Below are 21,237 nucleotides of genomic sequence, written 5' to 3'. Positions count from 1 at the left end.
CGGAAACAAAACAACAAGCACGCCGCACACACTTGTTTGGGCTTGCGAGCCGGCCAAATAGTTGGTTAACGTTACGTTTTGAGTGGATGACGCGCGCGAGACGGCGAAATGGATGCCAATAAGATTCTAAAATGGAAAGTTTAATTTGACAAAAGTTGCCAAATGGTTCCATTGACAAGACCAAAGTAATCTGTGTGTTTTGTCGTTGTGAACTGAGCTATCATCATCGCAACACGTTCAGTCTGAAATACCACTTGATGATGGCCAAGCACACACACACACACACACACACACACAGCTGATACGAATTCTCCGCCCCCTCGTCAATATCAGGACCTGTCAGTATTTTTCAACCTTTTATTTATGGACAGTGTTACATTGTGTGAGAGATTATTTGCTCCAAGTGAGAATGTTTTAGTGTGAAATTGAACACAGTATATGCCAATGTTGTTTTCAATAAAAAACATTTGCACAAAGCAAGCCGATCCACTTTTCCATGTTGATAAGAGCATTAAAATGAGAAAAAATAATGGGACAAAAAGAAATCAAGAGACATTTAGAATAGATAAAAATGTGCGATTAATTACGATTAATCGCTAGTTAACTATGGCATTAATGCGATTAATCGCGGTTAAATATTTGAACCGTTTGACAGCACTAAAATATTTATATATAATATAAATTATATATACAAATATTTCTTAAATATATACATGTATGTGTGTGCATTTATATATACATAATCATTTACACAGTACACACATATAGTATGTAAATACAAACCTTTATTTTGGATGCGATTAATCGCCATTAATCGTTTCAGAGGCCTATTTTCTACCATCTGAAAACTCACAAAGAGCTTATAAAATATGTAAAGGAGTCAAAACTGCTCCAAGAGTTCCTCTGTCGCATACAAATGAAGATCTGCTGCAAGAAGACCATGTTTCTGACATCCGTACTGAACTGTGATGGGCAATGTGACTCCGGTGGTGAGAAGAACCAGGTGCTTGAGCATTCTGTCTTATTTAGGGTTGCATCTTGTGACATCACGTCCTGTTTATGCTTCATTCAGATGTCTTAGATCTGTGTTGCGTTCATATTTCAATCAAACCTCACCAAAATTAGTTTGGAAGGGAAAGGGTGGGTCCTGGTCCGCCTGTTTGGTGCGCACCAGGATTTGGATGTCATCATCTCTCCTTTCGATTAAATAGACTACATTTTTTATAGCATTCGCAGGGATTCCCTCCACCCTCTGTGTTCCGGTTGAAATCTGGTCACTCGTTTTAACAAACAAACACCCAACACCAACATCTCGGGACGACCCCGGCAGCGGCGCCAGCGCATAGGCGCTCCCTCGCCACGGAAACCGCTTCATCAGTTTTTTTGATTCCGACGTCCTAATCATCTATTCATAGAAACCTAGCCCAGAGGGGGGCGGCAGGAACGGAAGAGCGTGGATGAATTATGGAAGGAGGCAGGAATCAAAGCGAACGGGGAGGGGGAGATTAGCCACTTGTCTTTGTGTGCATGAATAGCTAATCTTCCCCTCTTTAAAACCTTACCTTAAGTAAGAGTCTACAGGGACCAATGAATTAACATCCTGACTGCAGCAAGCGTGCATTAACTTTTATGAGCATGCGTGTGTGTGTGTGTGTGTGTGTGTGTGTGGTGGAGAGGGAGACAGACTATAGATGAGTTTCTCAGTAGACTCAGTTGAGTATATGTGCATATTTGATCATAGTAGAATAACTAAGAATGTCTGTGTGTGAATAGTGAAAAATAGTTCAATCTCTCTCTGTGTGTGTGCGTGTGTGTGTGTGTGTGTGTGTGTGTATCTATACAGTCAAGACTGTGCGTTTGTGTGTTTGTCTGTATGAATTTGTCCAAGGTGTGAATGCGCTGCGCTGCTTTGCAGTGGTAATGTTGATAAATGTTTTATAGATGTTGCTCTGAGAAATGTGGACGAGAGAGAGAGAGAGAGAGAGAGAGAGAGGGGTTAATGAGCTGAAGAAAGCAGTGCCATTGTTTCTCACATAGAACGAGAGCATTCAATACAGAGGGGCTACGTTTACACTGCAAGCTCAATTCTGATTTGTTGCTCAGATCTGATTGTTTTGTAGCTGTTCACGTTATTGTTTTAAATGTGGCCAATATCAGATTCCAGTGTGAACACATGGTCCTGGAGTGACCCGCATGTGCAAAAGAATGATACAAAGATGACACGCAGCTCGTGGATGACAGTAAAGTAAGCGAATACGCATTTATTTATAGTGTGATCTGCCATGGAAGCCAGCGAATTTATGAGCAGGCAATATAATAAACAAAGACGAGGATGCGAAAAAAGAGAGCAGAGCTTTTAAACATTTATGAAACGAGCCCTCATGTTTTGCTTGTAGATAGAGCTGTCACTGTTATACTTATGAGTTCTGAGACTGTCCTTCACTGACTACCTTTCGCAATAGTCTTGATAACTTCAGGTATGTTAAATCTTTGAAGTGACTTCCATGAGTGCAGAATTGTGACGAATGTTGCTCTAGATGGACGTTAAAGTCGCATGTTTTCCGATATGACTGTTCAGACTGATGTTGCATTGCAAAACATCTGACCTGTATCAGATTTAGGACCACTTATGGAAGTGCACGGCCCAAATCAGAATTGAAAAGATCAGATTCCATGTGGTTTGTGCTGTTCACACTGTCATGAGAAAAACAGATCTGAGTCACATGTACTGTAAATTAACTCAAACATATGAATAACTTTGTTTACTTTTTAAAATCATTTTATTTTTTAGCTTTATGCCTTTATTCATATAAAAATAATAACATAAATAGTGATACAACCAATTATAATTATTTTAAATAAAAAATATGGTATTATTATTATTATTATTAAAAATAATAATAACATTATACAGTTAGATTTTTAAAATAATTTAATCTGTGATCTTTTAGCCTTTAGTCATATCATAATAATGAAAATATTTATACAAAATAAATTATTATTATTTTAAAATAATAATAATAATTATTATTATTTATTTCCACTTTGAAATCAATTATGGATAGTCAGAATGTAAATAAACTATCATTTGTTTTATACATTGAATTATCCTATTTTTCTATTATTTATAAAAAGATGTTTCTTTTTTTGCATCTCTTGTCTCCTTTGAGAAAACGCCCCTGCTAAAACGTACTTTTGTACTCTCTCTCTTTCTTTCTTTACTTAAACACTTTTTCTTTAGCACTTTCATATAACAGGTGCGCAGAGCGCTTTCATTTCCTCTGAACTTTCCAAAAGAAGAATGTTCAGTCGTCTCTGAAATGAGTGCTGTGCTTTTCAGAGACCGCAGCAAACGCCAAGCCTCATTTCTAAAAGCCGCGGCGCTTGTTTACCGGTGTGGAAAACTACAGTCCCTCTAGAATAAACTGCCGCTGACAGAGTAAGATGAGGAACATTCATTACACATTATTATTTTGAGCTCATTTTTCGCAGTTCTTTTTTCCCCCCACCGAACTGATGTTTAAAAGCTAAACTCCGTATTCAGACATTGTTCTAAATTTGCTGACAAACGACAAACCCAGTTTCATCTTTTAAACACACTCTGTGCCATATGTTACACAGCCACAGGAGACTCAAACAGCTGTCTGCATCTGAACCTGTGCACCAGTGACAGACCTCAGATCAGTGTGGTGAACCAGAGAGAGAGAGAGAGAGTGCTTGAATGCATTTACACATCTTTATTGAGTCGTACCTGCAGGGGGAATCCTGCAGCCAGAGAAGTGTGTTTCACAGGCCTCTGCTCACACCTCACACACCTGTGATATCACGAGAGGGTGAGATCTTACAGCTGTGTGTCTGAGAGTGTTTCGTACATAAAGTCCTATGCGATGTGGTGTAACCCTTAAAGGGTTAGTTCACCCAAAAATGAAAATTATGTCATTAATGACTCTCCCTCATGTCGTTCCAAGCCCGTAAGACCTCCGTTCATCTTCGGAACACAGTTTAAGATATTTTAGATTTAGTCCGAGAGCTTTCTGTCCCTCCATTGAAAATGTATGTACGGTAAACTGTCCTTGTCCAGAAAGGAAATAAAGACATCATCAAAGTAGTCCATGTGACATCAGTGGGTTAGTTAGAATGTTTTGAAGCATCGAAAATACATTTTGGTCCAAAAATAACAAAAACTAGGACTTTATTCAGCATTGTATTGTCTTCCGGTTCTGTTGTGGATCCGCGTTCAGTGACGCCGCTGACGTAAAACGCTGCTGACGTGTGTCTGGTGTGTGTGTGTGTGTGTATTCTGGTTCTGTTGTGGATCCGCGTTCAGTGACGCTGCTGACGTAAGACGCTGCTGACGTGTGTCTGGTGTGTGTGTGTGTATTCTGGTTCTGTTGTGGATCCGCGTTCAGTGACGCTGCTGACGTAAGACGCTGCTGACGTGTGTCTGGTGCGTCCGTGTATTCCGGTTCAAATAAATATGGCTGGGCAAAAAAATGCAAGTCTTCCTCTGTGTGGAAATCCTTAGACATGTTTGCGAAGATTGTTTTGTTTCCAGCGTGCGTCTCCCTCAGACTGTGAACGAAGCTCGGTCGCACCAGACACACGTCAGCAGCGTCTTACGTCAGTGGCGGCACTGAACGTGGATCCACAACAGAACCCGAATACACACACACACACACACACACACACACACACACACCAGACACACGTCAGCAGCGTCTTACGTCAGCAGCGTCACTGAACGCGGATCCACAACAGAACCCGAATACACACACACACACACACACACACACACTAGACACACGTCAGCAGCGTCTTACGTCAGCGGCGTCACTGAACGCGGATCCACAACAGAACCGGAAGACAATACAATGTTGAATAAAGTCGTAGTTTTTGTTATTTTTGGACCAAAATGTATTTTCGATGCTTCAAAACATTCTAACTAACCCACTGATGTCACATGGACTACTTTGATGATGTCTTTATTTCCTTTCTGGACAAGGACAGTTTACCGTACATACATTTTCAATGGAGGGACAGAAAGCTCTCGGACTAAATCTAAAATATCTTAAACTGTGTTCCGAAGATGAACGGAGGTCTTACGGGCTTGGGACGACATGATGGTGAGTCATTAATGACGTCATTTTCATTTTTGGGTGAACTAACCCTTTAAAGCTGCTCGATTCTGCAAGTTCTTCATCAGTTAATGATTCAGTATGTACCATATTCCTGAAGACGAGCGATCAAGACCCAGATCTAGAACCGCTAAAGCCCACGAGACCGAGACCTGTTGCTAACAACCATTTTAATGAACTGAAAACTGATTTTTTGCAATATTTCAGAGTCATGGATTTATTGTGAATTCTCTGTAATGCTGAACTGTGCAGACTTATTGAGGTGCTCTTACAATTATAGTGTTCTGACATTGATACGGACACATATTTTCACATGCAAACAAGCTTTGTGACGAAAATTAGCAAATTTGTAGCAAGCATGTGCACAATGCATTGTGATACTAATATGTTTAATTGTTTTAGTGCAGTTTTTGTTCCATATTAAGAATTGAGTGTACAGTGTAAGATATTAACTTAAGTATGCAAACTAATTAATTTGTAATATTTCTATAAAAAAAACTATGTACAAATATAAAATGCCCACACAGTAAATTAATTTTTTTTCCTGACATTTTTTGATATAACATGAAATGTGAATAGCCAAAATAGTTCATATCAAGAATTCATTTCACTTAATTGGTTCAACTGATGTATTTGATAAATACATGTTTTGTATATGGCTAGAAAACACGATCTTCACCCTCCTGCAATAATTGCATATAATGTTCCCATACAAATACAAACACACACACATCTGCCTTTAGCTTTTAAATGCATTTCAAATATCAAATGTTTGCTTGTGTGCCGTCTTTAGAGGGAGATTACAGTTGATAAGAGAGAATGAAAGACGGGATGAGGTTTATATTTACCCAACAAGCCACCACAGACGTGCTCCGGGTCAAAATGTGACAAACCAAATTATGTCTGACCTTTCATCCCATGACATGCAGTGACACTATAGCTCATTATGATCAGGTCTTTCTCAACGTCATGATACTGTTATTGTTGGCACATACAGTATATATGTTTCTTATTTGTAGTAGTCTGTAAGTTATGAGGGAAAATGTCAAAAAAAGGAGTTGCAGTAGCCCCTGGTCTCTTGTAATGGATGTGAGACTGATATCGATGACAGGACGTACACGTACAGAAGGCTGATACATTACCTGGCGTATGGGAACAAACAGAGAACAACATATTACTGAATGAAAAAAGACATTCGGAGATAAAGGACTATGGGAGGTATAAAACACAGGTGTGTGTATGTGTACAGGTTTGGCAAATATTTTGAAATATCATAACCAACTTATGAAGACATTGGACATTTTATATAAAAAATGCTATTTATTTAAATATATGAAGTAACATGCATATTTTCTCTATTTTATATTTGTTATAAGCTGTTGTTCAACTCTTTTACATTTTAATTTGGTTGTTGTTTTCCAAGATGGCTGCTGTCTGTATGCGCTAACTGTACTGTCTGTGTAAAGTATCTTCTTATTAAACTGTCTATACACTTACAAAGTTCTCAATGCTTCGGTTTGCATGTAAGGACACTCATTATGCTGCCGTGTTAGTGTGGGGCTAATTTGAGCCTTGTTAATGGTATTAACTAGCGATCTCTTTTTGCTTACTCGATGCCCAATATACTAGCGTTATAAGCTAAACTGTTTTTAGAGATAAAACTCTTTATATTCGATTATCATGAAAACAAATCTCAGGGAACGATTTAGTCTGTACCAATGTGTTATTACACCCGAGGTTCATTTTGCGCCGGAGTTGTCCTTTAAGGTCTTGGAAACTCGAGTTCGTATCGTTCTTGATTAGGAAGTAGTCAAGGAAATAATAAAGTATGTGCAATGTAGTGTCAAAAATATAGATTTTTCTCCGTATTTTTACTCCGTTATTAAATATGGAGTAGTCAAGGAAAAGTATAGTCAAATTGTTCCCACGGCTAATACGTCAGCACATTTGACTAATTCGTTTAATCATTTTTAGGCAAATTGTAATAATTAGTTCCCTCGTTTAAATGAATCATGTGCACATTATATACTAATTGTTCCCTTGTTTTAGTTAGATCAAAACGAGGGAATGTGTTGAGTACAATGTGGCCATGATTTACTAAATCGAGAGAATGAAATATTATATTGTGCACGATTTACTTAAAAGAAGGGAACGAATTAGCAAATCGAAATCTAAAACGAGAGAACAAATTCTTACTTCATGGACAGGAGAATATATGTTTTATATATGTCATGAATATATGTCATGTGCAGGGCTCTGTATTTGACAGTCTCCAAACACCTTAATCTTGTTCTTTCTCTTTTCTGATTTCTTTCATCATTCCAAGTCTTCTCTCCTCATTATGTAACCAAAATAAGCTAGCTTTAGTTTGATTATATTATTGTATTATTATCAGGGCTTGACATTAACTTTTTTTGCTCACCAGCCACTGTGGCTTGTGTTTTTCCAAAGTTAGCCAGCATTTTCACTGGCCACAATTATGACATCAATACCATGGTAGAAAACTGCCATATAGATATTTTCAATATTATCTCATAATTTGGCAGTCGGTATATTAGGCTGCTGTCACTTTAAGACCTGACACACAGATACATTACAGTGTACCGTTACACAAGCATTTTCTTTCTCAACCGTTTATGTTCTCTTAAAACTTTACTGGCTGTGTTTTCGTGAATACTCGAAAAAACAAACCAAAAAAAAAACGGCATTTTGACATTGTTTTGTGTGTATTTGAGCCCTGATTATTAGTAATAGTCACCTTCTTGTTGTACAAACAAATCCTTGCTAAATATGTTAGGCATTTAATTTAAGCTAGCTGAGATAACGATTTCATTCATTTATCAGTGATTTTAATTTGGACATAACTAGAAGAAATGCTCTCTGAGTGTTAAGTTAGTCAATATAGTTAGTATTTATTTATTTATTTTTTGAAGATTTGTGGATCGATGCGAACATGATTGGAGGGTATCGTCTTATCAACAGGATAATCAGCCTCCTGTCATATGTATTTTGCATTATTATATTTTTGCATTCTATAGACCTTATGTAGCCCCGCCCCTTTTCAGCGCTGCGCTCGTTGTCTTTTATCTTCCGGTCTGTATTTTCACAGCGATCTTGCGTATTTATGAATGAACGGCTCGTTTTAAAATCTTCCCGGTCGACTGACATTTGTTAAGACATCTGCTTTAAACAGTACAATCATCATGATAACTTTCGTTAACTTTACATTAAGTAAATCCACTTCAAAAGCCAATTACTGCTGGACAGCAATGCCATAGAAATATACAGAGCGACCGCAAAACGGAAGTTCAAAGACAATATTCTAAAGATGGCGGCGCCCTTTATGATTTGATCTCATATTTTATAATATTTGCTTTTCTTTATTTCTGTAATATCAGGTATTCTCTCATTTTATTTATTTATTTTGTTCATTAAGCACTGCCACCCTTCCCTGGTGTGTGTGTGTGTGTACGATGCGTGTGGTAATTTAGATGAAGAGAGATACACAGAAAATCCCTGTTAACTGAGAGGAGCAGCCAAGCGGAGACAATTTATCTGTGACTTTTACAAGGCGCGCGTTTGCACGTGTGTGCGTGTGTGTGTTAGATACGGCTGTTAAGTCTTGGCATGTATTGTGTAGGCTCGAGTGGGTTTAGTGTTGGACGTGGCAGCACACCACTCCATGTTGCCTTGGTGAACGGCCCAGTAACGGGTTTACGGTGGCACTTAATTAGACAGATAACAAATGTGTTTGACCTCACTAGCCAGGTTAACATCACAGCTATGCTTCTACTTCCTACCTGGAAAAGGGGGAACAAATGATGAAAAAAAGCTTCACACACACACACACTTATTCATGTGTGTCGTGTTTAGAGGGAATGCCGGCGGGTTAACCTGCTGCCTGGGTCTCCATGCGGAGCTGAAGATAATTTCTCATTCCTTTGTGCACTGTTTCCATGGGGCTGCTGCCACGTTTCCCATAATTCCACATGGAAAAAGCCTGGACTGGCGCGGTGCCGTCGGCCCTGTGATTACCACTCATCCTCTGGGAGTGAGAGCTGACCTGGAACAGCTCACTGCACATTCATTTCCTCTAATAAGACACAGCTAGGCTAATAGTTTTTAGCTAGTTCACCAAACGGAACTGCAAACTGTTTGTATGAATTGGGAAATAACACAATAACACAATGTGCCGACTTTACCCCTGCCTTACGGTTAATGGTCCATATGGCCAAAATGACATTTTCAGGTATAAATTTTAAGTCTATTTTATAATATACAAAAATTACCAACATATATTGCTGATTTAGATTTTGAAATAGATTCACCTATATTTTTGGTACTATTTTCCTTATGTTCTCATATATTTTTTGGCCATACAGAAAGTAACTGTCATAATGTGGGTCTTGTGTCCTGTCATGTTTAGTGGTTCCCTGTCTTGTCATTAGTTTTCCCAGGTGTTTCCCATTTACCACGCCCCCTTGTTATCCTGTTAGCTCGTTTGTACTTGATTATTTAAGCCCTGTGTTTCTGCCCTGTCTTTGTGAGTGGTTATATGTTTCAGGATTAACGTGAGTGTTGGTTTCCCAGTGTAAAGATTCTTGTTCCACGTTCTGAGTCTCTGTTTGAGTTTATTTAAATAAAGCGTGTAAACTGCGTTTGGATCGAGCCTCCTATCTGCCTTCACCGCATCACGTTACAGAACAACTCACCGCAATATGGATCCAGCAGTTGTCAGCAACCAGGCCCTCAGAAGTTTCCTTGCCTCGATATTTCAGGAAGGCCAGTCCATCGAGAGGTACGTGAGGGACTTTATGTTGTGCTGTCGTCTGGGGGCTTTAGACGACCTCGAGCTCATGGACTTGTTTTGGAGCGGGTTGGACGAGGACGTTGGACTTGTTTTGGAGCGGGTTGGAAGAGGACGTTGCCCAGTTAATGCCGGATGACTGTACCAGCTGGACCCTGGAGGGGTATGTCAACCTGGCCCTCTTCTGGAGCGGTTCATCATTTACTGTGGGCGTGGAGGAGAAGAAGCGGCGAGAGCCTGCAATTCACGTCTGCCCAGCCGAGACCGCGCTCCTCAAGCCCGCGCCTCACGTCTGCTCAGCCGAACCCGCGCTGCACCTCTGCTCCGCCAAACCCACTCTTCGTGTCGGACCCCTCGAGCCCGTATTCCGCACTGGTTCTGTTGAATTTGCTAATCCAGAGACCGCGGCGGAGGTTTCGCCGGCCGAACCGGAGTTTGAACGCGTGCCAGCCGGCGCGAACGAGTCAAGTGAGTCAAGTGCCGCCGAGTCAAGTGAGTCAAGTGCCGCCGAGTCAAGTGCCGCCGAGTCAAGTGAGTCAAGTTCCAAGTCAAGTGAATCTAGCCCCGAGTCAAGTGCCGAGTCAAGTGAGTCAAGTTCCAAGTCAAGTGAATCTAGCCCCGAGTCAAGTGCCGAGCCGAATGAATCAAGTGAGTCAAGTGAATCAAGTGCTGTGTCAATTGAATCGAGTGAGTCTAGCGCCGAGACAAGTGAATCGAGTGCCGAATCTAACCAAGTGAGTGAATCCAGCCAAGTGAAAGATTCAAGCCCAGTGAAGCGCCGTCGCAGAAGGAAGAGGAGGACTCGTTTGGCTCGCCAGGCTCCGGAGGGCGTTCCCAGATGCCTCGCCCTGCCGGCCCCGCCTCTGCGCCTCGCCCTGCCGGCCCCGCCTCTGCGCCTCGCCCTGCCGGCCCCGCCTCTGCGCCTCGCCCTGCCTATATCTATCAAGCTCCATGAGACTGTCCCAGAGCCCGTTGCCAGCCCGGAGGTTGTTCCCATAGGTTCTCCCAAGTATTTTTTTTGGGGGGGGGCAGTAGGAGGTCCCACGAAAGGGTCATGGAGGCAGCGCTGACATGGACCTTGTCGATGCTATCTCCTCCTGAGCCTCCTATGCCCTCGTCTCCTGCCAAGCGTGCTCCGCCCTGGTCCGCCTCGTCCTGCTCCGCCCTGGCCTTCGCCTCGTCCTGCTCCGCCCTGGCCTTCGCCTCGTCCTGCTCCGCCCTGGCCTTCGCCTCGTCCTGCTCCACCCTGGCCTTCGCCTCGTCCTGCTCCACCCTGGCCTTCGCCTCGTCCTGCTCCACCCTGGCCTTCGCCTCGTCCTGCTCCGCCCTGGCCTTCGCCTCGTCCTGCTCCGCCCTGGCCTTCGCCTCGTCCTGCTCCGCCCTGGTCACCGGCCCAGTCTGGTCCGCCCACGCTCTGCGGCCCAGGCCCGCCTTGCCTAGGTCCTGGTCCCGTTCCCCTGCACGGGCCTGGCCCTCCATCCCTCCCCCAAGACCGCCTGTGCTTCACCGCCCTCCTGAACTTTTTTTGTTTTTTTTTTGTCTTGTTGGGCGTCAAGAGCCGCCCTTAAGGGGGGGGTTATGTCATAAAGTGGGTCTTGTGTCCTGTCATGTTTAGTGGTTCCCTGTCTTGTCATTAGTTTTCCCAGGTGTTTCCCATTTACCACGCCCCCTTGTTATCCTGTTAGCTCGTTTGTACTTGATTATTTAAGCCCTGTGTTTCTGCCCTGTCTTTGTGAGTGGTTATATGTTTCAGGATTAACGTGAGTGTTGGTTTCCCAGTGTAAAGATTCTTGTTCCACGTTCTGAGTCTGTTTGAGTTTATTTAAATAAAGCGTGTAAACTGCGTTTGGATCCAGCCTCCTATCTGCCTTCACCGCATCACGTTACAGTAACAGTCAAAGGTTTGGAAACATTAAGATTTTGAAATGTTTTTGACAGAAATCTCTTAAGCGCACCAAGGCTGTAGTTATTTGATCAAAAATACAGTAAAAACAGTAATATTGTGAAATATTATTTCATATTAAAATAGCTGTTTTTTTGTTTTAATATAATAGTGATGTTAAAGCTGTATATATATTACATACCCCAAACCTTTAAATTGTAGTGTATGGTTTTCACACACAAAAAATAAATAAAAATAAGCAGCACTGTTTTCAACATTGATAATAATAAGAGTGCAATGCTTTATTTAGATTGAAATCGAGCTAAGAGTTTGCATTGCTTTAGCTGCTAGTGTTTGAACTTGCAGTACACAGTACCTGCAATGGTAAATGCCTTTTTGTAAAGTGAATCAATACGTTTATAGGGGAAATCACAAAGCTTAGGCAAAAAAAAAAAACACCACACACACATAAAATGCTATTGTTTCGCTAAAATTTCTTTAGAAATGCTTCAAACCCAGCAGCATTCAGAGGCGTTGTGAGATATCCCATGGGGAAGCCAAAGTAGAGATGACAAGTTGATCTGTTTCAGCAAGTGTTCTTAGTCAGCACACTGCTGTTGTGCCTGAGGAAAGACTGCGAAAGCTTCTTACAGCAGGGTGGCTGGATACCAGCTGACCTTGCACTCAGCAAATCATTGCACTGAAGGCCTTTCTGTGGTTCTGTGGAGGTTAGAGATGTACAACACCGGGTGTGATGCAACAAGTGTCCAGCGTACATCTTCTGTCCTCACTGAAAGGGAAAATGCTTATGAAAGTGAAAAGCCGTATGGTCAGATGAACGAGTGTCTGTGTCCATTGACATATTACAGTTTCTTCTATTTTCCCTCTTCTGTTCCCCCCCCCCCCCCCCCCCCCCCCTCCCCAATGAAATAGTTACTAATCCAAAATAATGCCAGCTCTACTTATGAGACACACGGCTATATATGGAATTCGTTATTGTTGGGTGATTCTGTTAAAAAAACAGCCGAGGAATAATAATAGTGCAACATTTGACATCAGTGTTGTATCATCCATAAATTTCAAAGCTTAATGATTTTTTAAGTGATTTTAAATGCAACTTTTTACAAACAAGTAATTAATTATTCATGGTATGAGTTACTCCACAGATGGAAACACAAAAGACATCAACACATAAAAACAATAATTTCTTCAAAAATGTGGAATTATAAAACATTTAATAATGTACTAATATACATGTGTATATGTATATACACGACCATTCATAAGTTTGGAGTCAGTAAGATGTTAGTAATTCAGCAGTGATGCATTTATTTCAATGTTATAAAATATTTATTTTTCAAATAAGTGCTGTTTAAAAAAAACACACACACACACACAAAAAACCCGTCACAGTTTCTTGGGCAGCAATATTGATTTCTGACGGATCATGTGACACTGAAGACTGGAGTAATGATGCTGAAATAAATTGCAGAAAAAAAACTTTTAAATATATTTGAAAAAGTATTTAAATAGAAAACAGATTTTTAAAATGGTTATAATATTTCACAAAAAAATATACTTTTTGATCAAATAAATGCAGCTTTGGTGAGCATACGTGATTTCAAAAACATTAAAAAGGCTTACCGATCCCAAACGTTTGAACTGTACTGTATGATTTCATGTTAAGACAAGTATAAATGGTAACTAATTGGATATCATTTAATCATGATATGATGATTCAAGCCCCTTTCCTCTCGCTGCAGAGCCGACAGATGGTTTTGTCCAAGCAGATCACCACCAAAGAGCCATTGAAAGGTGTGCTGATGTCCTACACGCTGACGGACTTGCGTATTCCCCTGTCGTACGAGGTCAGCCTTACTCCCATAACTAACTACGGCACCGGAAACACAGTCACACGCACCATACAGTACTCCGAACGTAAGTCACCTTACAGTTATGCAAGTCATTTGGTATTTGCATCATATTGCATGCAAGATGTCACTTATCAGTTGTTGAATGTGTAGGCTCCTCGTATCTATTCACTTTTGTATTGATGTTTAAATGCACAGAGATATGCAATATATCTGCAATATATTTCATATTCACTGGAAGTTTCATATTATGAAAGTTCACATTTTACATTCAGGTAGGAAAACAACAATCTTGTTTAATTTTGATATCTTGATATTTTTATGTGGGCAAGCACAAAGCAAAGCTGGGCTGGTTGTGGATTGGGAATCTGAGCCAGAATTGTTAAATTCCTCATGATTCCCATCAACAGAGGTCATGCATTTCAAATGTGAGGGTTCGCTTTTGGGATTATGTTAAATTGAGATGTCAAAAGTATGGCAGCCATCGTGTGTTGAGTTTGCTGATGGCTCCAGAACAGCAGGAACAGGCCAGCGGTTTCAGTGCGAGAGCCGAGTCTGAATCTCAGAAACGGCTGATAGAATCTAATCCCATTGGATAGTCTTTCAATCTTACACTCCCAATCTCAGCACTTGCTCTCAGCAGACCAAAAAATGGCCGAGCTCCAGAATAAATGCGGCTGGAAGACATCAAACCCTTCTTCTGTGATACACACAACAATTCCATACACGAGTATACACTTTGTATTATATGTTAAATTGGGTTATATGATATATGTTACTTTCTGCTACTATTATAAATGCATACAAATGTTTTTAATTAATGTGTTTTATCATTTATAGATATTTTATATTATATTAAAATGTTTGGTAAGATATATGTAAGTATTTATTTATTGCTATTACTTAAAAAAAAATATATATATATATATATATATGTGTGTGTGTGTGTGTGTGTGTGTGTTTTATTAATATTATTATTTTTATTAATATTATTTTATTTTATATCCAAATGTTTGGTAAAAACACATGGATGTAAATATTATTTATTGATTTATTGTAATTATGCTATTTATTACTACAGTACATATTTTTATATTGGTCTCTATATTGGTATATTAAGTGTTGAAAAAATGCCTTTTAACAATTTTTTTTACAGATTTTATTGCTTGCATCATTTTCTTTTAACCTAATTTCTAATTTAAAAATAGTAAGATTATATTATGGAACAAAACATTCGTGCTATTTTTGAGGAATTATGTGAATATAGTCAAATATACGGTATTTAGTATTTGTCAAAAGGCTGAAAAATATAGCGTTTTTAGGTAGTGTTTTGTAGTTGTATCATACAACCTTGTGTGCTGTATGTATGTATATATATATATATATTTAAATAATCTTTATTTCTTTTCTCTTGCAGCCTACACTTATCCGAGACCTTCAGGTAAGACGGTTCTTTACTTTTTCTTTCCATGATGCTTTTGTGCGTGTTGTCTTTCTCTCTCCTCTAAACCGTCCTCCCATCTCACGCTTGCCCTGCCTTTCAGTTCTTCCCAATTAAATTCAACACAGTTCTACTGGCAGCATAAGCACAGAGCTTTGCCAAAGAGCTACAAAGAGGGGAAAAAAAACATAAATTAAAACAGACTGGAGATCAGCAGAGTAAATTGAAGAGCTGGATGCTTGTGGAGGGGAGAGAATGGTGATTTCAAACCACAACATGGAAATCCTGCATTCTTCTCCATTCATTCATCGCTCTGTCTTCTCTCACACATGGAAAATGACTCATGAGTCAATCAGCCATTTAAAGTGTGAATTGAGACGTCCTGGGTGACTAACTACAGTATTCTGTTTGTTAAATGAGGGTAATCGCTGTGAACGCCGCAATGCTGAGAGTACTTCAGTTCTCTAGAGGAGCCTGTGGAGAAGCCTCCTTATAACAGAACCTACAGACCTTCTCCTTAGATTTGCTCACCAGTATTAGGCCAGAAAAATACTTTATGCAAGTACGCAAACGCAGGTGCGAGTGCTTACCCGTACTTAACAGTTTGAGCTGCATTCTTGCGCTATTATGAGGCAAATGTCAGCTTCAGATTGCACACCCACAATCACTCTGATGTATATATTGCACTTTAATTCCCATATGGTTTTCCATTTGTAATGCTTCATTTGGGACAATCTTTGACCTGAACGACATATACAGTTTTTGCTTATGGCTACTATAGCGCCCCTTGTATCAATACTTCTAAATTGTGCTTCAACATATTTTAATATTCAGTATCACATTTTTGCATTCATGAGCTTGCGTAGAGTATTATTTTACTTTAATCATAACATGTTAAAGTGCCAATTAACTAGTAAGGTGAATTTCGAATCCGTTTCATGTTTTTGTGTGTTTAGATCAAGTGTGTGGCTTTGAGGATATTAGGATATGTGGGTTCACTCAAGACCGCAGCGATGTGTTTGACTGGACCAGACAGAACCATCTCACCCAGAATCCCAAGCGGTCGGTTAATACAGGGCCGGATACGGACAGGAGTGGGACGAAAGAAGGTAAAAACACGCACAAATTACATCCTCATCCACCAACACACTATCACAGTAATTATGGGTGTTTACATTTGAAAAGAAACATTTTCTATTCAATTCAAATATATTTTAATAGCGCTTTTTCGAACTTAATATCGTACCTTTACAGAATTTTCCCAGTGGAAACTCCCTAGAAAGACTCACTTGTATCCTTGAAGACAATTTATTTTCTTTTATTTTATATATTTTTTTTATTATTTATTTCTTTTTATTATTTTTTGTGTTATTTTTTTTATTATTTTTAATTACATTTTTAATTTTTTTAATTAAAATTTTACAATTTTTTTTTTTTTTTTTTTTTTTTTTTAAATTTTAAAATTTTAAAATTTTAAATTTTAATTTTTTTTTTTTTTTTTTTTTTTAAATTTTAAATTTTTTTTTTTTTATTATTTGTTCCTGCCCTCTTTGAAAAACCCTGTGGTAACACATGTGTTTTGTACTTTCCTTCTACAATAAAGGTTTCTACATGTACATTGAGACGTCGCGGCCCCGTCAGGCCGGGGACCGAGCTCGTCTGCTCTCTCCACTTTACAATGTGACGGCAGCGCGAGGACCGACGGGGACCAACAGAACCCCATACTGTGTCTCCTTCTACTACAACATGAACGGGAAACATATTGGTGAGCCTTTAACCCTATAGTCTGAATTCCCACCATCTCAGTCAGAGAGACAAAAATATTTCAATTCTCGATTTTGAAACCTATTTTACTTTGACTACCTGTTGTTTTGCTGTTGCATTCATGGAGAATCGATTGGATAGTGGAAAGTGGTCTCGATATGACAGGTTGTAAGTTTGAGGACGGTGTTTCCCTGCAGAAATCTGTGCGTGTGCATACACATGTGTATATACTTCAGCTTCTAACTTGAGTTTGCTGTGTCTTGAAAAGCGTTCTCCTCTACCGCAGCATTGAGCTGAATCTGTCAAGGAAAGTACAGTGCTTTATGAGTAGCGTTCACCAGAAGGTCAAAGACAGTGAAGGACAGACAGTCATAGAGAGAGGTGATGGCATCCACACATCCATTACTTATTTATCTTGACTGTTAAATCATTAAGGTTTGTTTCAAAGTGACATCTGTCTATTCTCTTTGCTCCAAGACAGTCGTGTGTGTGTGTGTGTGTGTGGCCTGGTAAACCCTACATTATGAGGACAAAATTTCCCCACAAAGATGTCAATTTCCAAAATCCTTGTCCTTGTGAGGAAATGTTTTGGTCCCCACGAGGAAAACAGCTTATAAATCATGCCAAGTGATGTTTTGAAAATGTAAAAATGCAGAAAGTGTTCTATGATAGGTAGGTTTAGGGGTAGTGTTAGTGTAAAGAGATAGAATATACAGTTTGTACAGTTTAAAAAAACATTATGTCCATGGAAAGTGCCCATAAAACATAAAAACACATCAGCGTCACACAGTAGTAATTCTAAAAGAGTACACTTCACTCACAAACATTGGCTAGAATAGTCAATTTGTAATTAGATTAACATTTCATATACGCTACGCTATTTTTTTTCCCCACTCGTCACAATGCATTATGGAATTATCTTCTATGTTAAGGAAACATGTGACACTGCCTCAGGGGCCTTTCACCCAGGACACGTTCTATCATCCGTCTACACTACATTTTCATTGTTGTTTTATGGCAACATGTGCTAAGTGGGCATCTATGGCGGTTGCCACTTTTTTAGACACCATGTCACGTTAAATTAAGTTCAACTTTTAAAAATGTTCTTTGAGACGTTGTGGTCCATTCCTCTGCACTGTTTTTAGCGGCTTTTCAATGCAAGAACATGTCCCGTGTGAACGGCCACTTAGAACAGTACTAAGAGAAGGTCTCTTGAAAAGCTAAATTGCTTAAAATGCTTTTTAATTAGACAGCAGACTACGTTTTGGAGCAGAGCCTTCTAGAAATGCGTTTGTTTGCTCAGGATACTATATGTATGTGTGGGTGGTGGGGATGATGACAAAACTGTCCCTAGAAGTAAGCTCAATCTGACAAAACCTCTCTATTACGACCTTCTAAGGCATAAATAACTCATAAAACAGTAAATAATGTTGTTATAATTTAAAAAATGCAACATGAACAGTGATTAATGGGTGATTTTGATGGGGTTCAAAGATCTGTAACTCTCTGGGAACAACCTGTTATCACACACTTGTACTCACAGACTTTAATTGCTCATTAATGTAAGGAATTTATCACAGAAAACTCCTTCAAGCTAAATTTCGACAGCCGACCAAAAGTTTTTGTTGTTGTTGTTGTTTTCCTCATTTTTCAGCTTGACAAATAAAGTAACCGAAAGTAACTGTTTCCCCTCGCTTTTTATCTGCGCTCTCTTTTCAAACTTTATCAGCCCATTAACGGTCCATAAATTGTGCTTCTCTCTCTCTCTCTCTCTTTCTCCTCTTCTACTGTACATCTCTCTCTCTCTCTGACTGTCTGTCTGCTTTTACTTTCACTCCACCTCATTCTCTTTACCTGTGCGTCTCCACTGTCTGTCTCCTGTTCTAATGAGACGAGCCCGTGTAATTATTTGCCAGTTGCCACTCATGACACGGGCTGGGCTCGCGATGGGGGGCGGCTGGTGAACACAGAACACGCTTCAATCTGTTCGGCTTTCCAAAGGCATTTTGGATTCCCTGCTGCAGGCCTGCACTGTATATTTCAAAGGGTATGTTTTATTAATTCCATTGCTATTTAGGAGTCGGAGAGGACAGCAGGTCCTTAATGAAAATGAAAATTGAAAGGCGAATCACATTAATCATGATCAAAATCACCCTAGGGTGTACACGCACATAACCTCATACTCAAGCTGTCTACTAAAGCTCTCTAACCATCATATTTGACTCTGTCTGCTTTTAAATGAGAGTTGCCAGTTTAGAGGTATTTTTATTTGCTACTACAGTATTGTAGTATACTATAAATATATATATATATATACACACAAACACACACATATATATATATACACACAAACACACACACACATATATATACGGTATATATATATATATACACACACACAAACACACACATATATATATATATTACGCCTGTACGATATATCGAAATTAATTGAATAGCTTAAAGACAAACAAAGTGTGATATTTTATTGATTAGTGAATTAATTTATTTATTTTTGCATCTGCAAATCTTTATTTTCCTTTCGTTTACATCAGAATCTCTGCTGGAGAAAAAACTGGTTTGGTATTACTGATCTCCCTGTCCAAAACCCTCATAAGACCATCAGAACAGACTGGCATAATCAGCGTGACCAGACTGGACCAGCTTAGGCTGGTTTGAACAGTTTTCATCTCTATCCTTCATGTGACTGGTCGCAGTTATCGGTTATAGTCTGGATGTTGGCATCATATATCTGCTGATTACTGTCTGTGTGCACTAATCTGCTAATCATTAGCATTGGCATGTGGGCGGCACTGTGGGCACAGATGCTAAGCTGAGAAGGAGGCACAGCTGGCTCGACTCTCATTACATGAGACGCCCTACTGAGAGACAGACGTCCCTGTTAGCAATCTTAACGTGTAGGGCTGTGTTAGCCGCTCGATGCTGGCCATAAATTACAACCTCATTAGCAGTATGAGAGTTTAGACTTTTATTTGCGCCACTGTGCTTGCATTCGATTTGATTACATCCCAATTAGCAATTGAAGAGATTAGCTCTGCGTTGGTTAAGCCACACTACCATTAGATTCAGCAGAGCTTAATCAGCACATTGAGGCTTTAGCCTTGCGCTATTTGCAGAACATAATGTACGCAATATATACACTACCGTTCAAAAGATTAGGGGCGGTATGATTTAAAAAAAAAAAATGTTTCTCAAAAAGCTCTCTTATGCTCACATGTTTGAGCTATTTGATTAAATTGAATGATCTTCACCTGTGCGTAGACAGATTTGATCACATCTTAACATCTCTCTCTCTCTGTGTGTGTGTGTGTGTGTGTGGAGTATATTCAGTTATCTGGAGGCTTGTCTCTGTTTGATAGCCCTACAGAAAAAGCGTTGCACATTCTGGATTATCTGGTTAGAGGGTGAAGGCCCGTATTTGTGTTTTAAACTGATATCAAGAGTTAACAATATCTTTTAACCCCATCCCCACCATTGTTGGAATTATAATTTTTTTCACTGTTATGCGATAGGGGGCGCTATTATGCATCTTCTGAAAGAGTACTGAATCTCTTGATCCAAAAACAAGCAAATAAGAAGCACAAACAAGTGATAGAAGCATTGCTTACGCACATGTACAGCAACTTGATCATTTAACATAATATACATCGAAACTGCCTAAGGTTACTGTCGACCCAGGACGAGCTTTAGGACTGTGAAGCTTTTGGGGTGTTGATGGACTCTATCTACTCCATCTGTGATCTGAATCTGATCTGGACGTAGTCTTTGACAAAAATTTGATGTTCTCAGCTTTTTGTTCAAAATGTTGCTTTTTAATGAAATTTACCCACATAAAAAAAAAAATGCATGAAGCTAGATTTTTTTTTTTAAAGCAGAGGCTCTGTTCTTTTTATTTATTTATTAATATATATATATATTATGTTCAGATATTCGCACAACAAAATATTTTGGGGGCCATGGACATTTTGTGAAAATTATCAACTTAAAATACACTATAGGGAAACATTTTCAGTTGATGTCTTTAATACTGATTTATTTCCTCTTCCTTTTAACTTTTGCATTTTAGTTTTTATTATTTAGTCATCATTATTATTGTTATTATTTTTCCTTCTTTATTTTCTCTGCTTTTTCATCATTTCATTTTTTATCTGCTGTATTTTTAGTTTTGAAATTTAAAAAATGATAATAATAATTCTTATTTCCTCTGTTTTTTAATTTGGTTTATTTATCTTGTTTTTTTATTTTTTGTTACTCTTTGAAATAGACAGGGTTTAACGGGATTGATTAGATCCCATAAACACAGTGCTATTAGGCTA

General features: G+C 39.2%; 1 protein-coding gene across 1 annotated transcript in view; it reads left to right on the top strand.

The window, feature by feature from the left end:
- Window positions 1–21,237, top strand: part of LOC130085056 (MAM domain-containing glycosylphosphatidylinositol anchor protein 1) — a 245,484-nt gene that overhangs the window by 191,141 nt on the left and 33,106 nt on the right. The window contains exons 12-15 of the mRNA XM_056250613.1: window positions 13,588–13,762; window positions 15,113–15,136; window positions 16,093–16,245; window positions 16,740–16,901. Coding sequence (XP_056106588.1) covers window positions 13,588–13,762; window positions 15,113–15,136; window positions 16,093–16,245; window positions 16,740–16,901 — 514 coding nt within the window. The remainder of the gene's footprint in view (window positions 1–13,587; window positions 13,763–15,112; window positions 15,137–16,092; window positions 16,246–16,739; window positions 16,902–21,237) is intronic.

Source organism: Rhinichthys klamathensis, unplaced genomic scaffold (genome assembly GCF_029890125.1).
Source record: "Rhinichthys klamathensis goyatoka isolate OS25496 unplaced genomic scaffold, OSU_Roscu_1.1 h1tg000072l_1, whole genome shotgun sequence".
NCBI lineage: Eukaryota > Metazoa > Chordata > Actinopteri > Cypriniformes > Leuciscidae > Rhinichthys > Rhinichthys klamathensis.
Note: the sequence above shows the minus strand (reverse complement) of the source record. Positions and strands in the feature narration are given on the sequence as shown.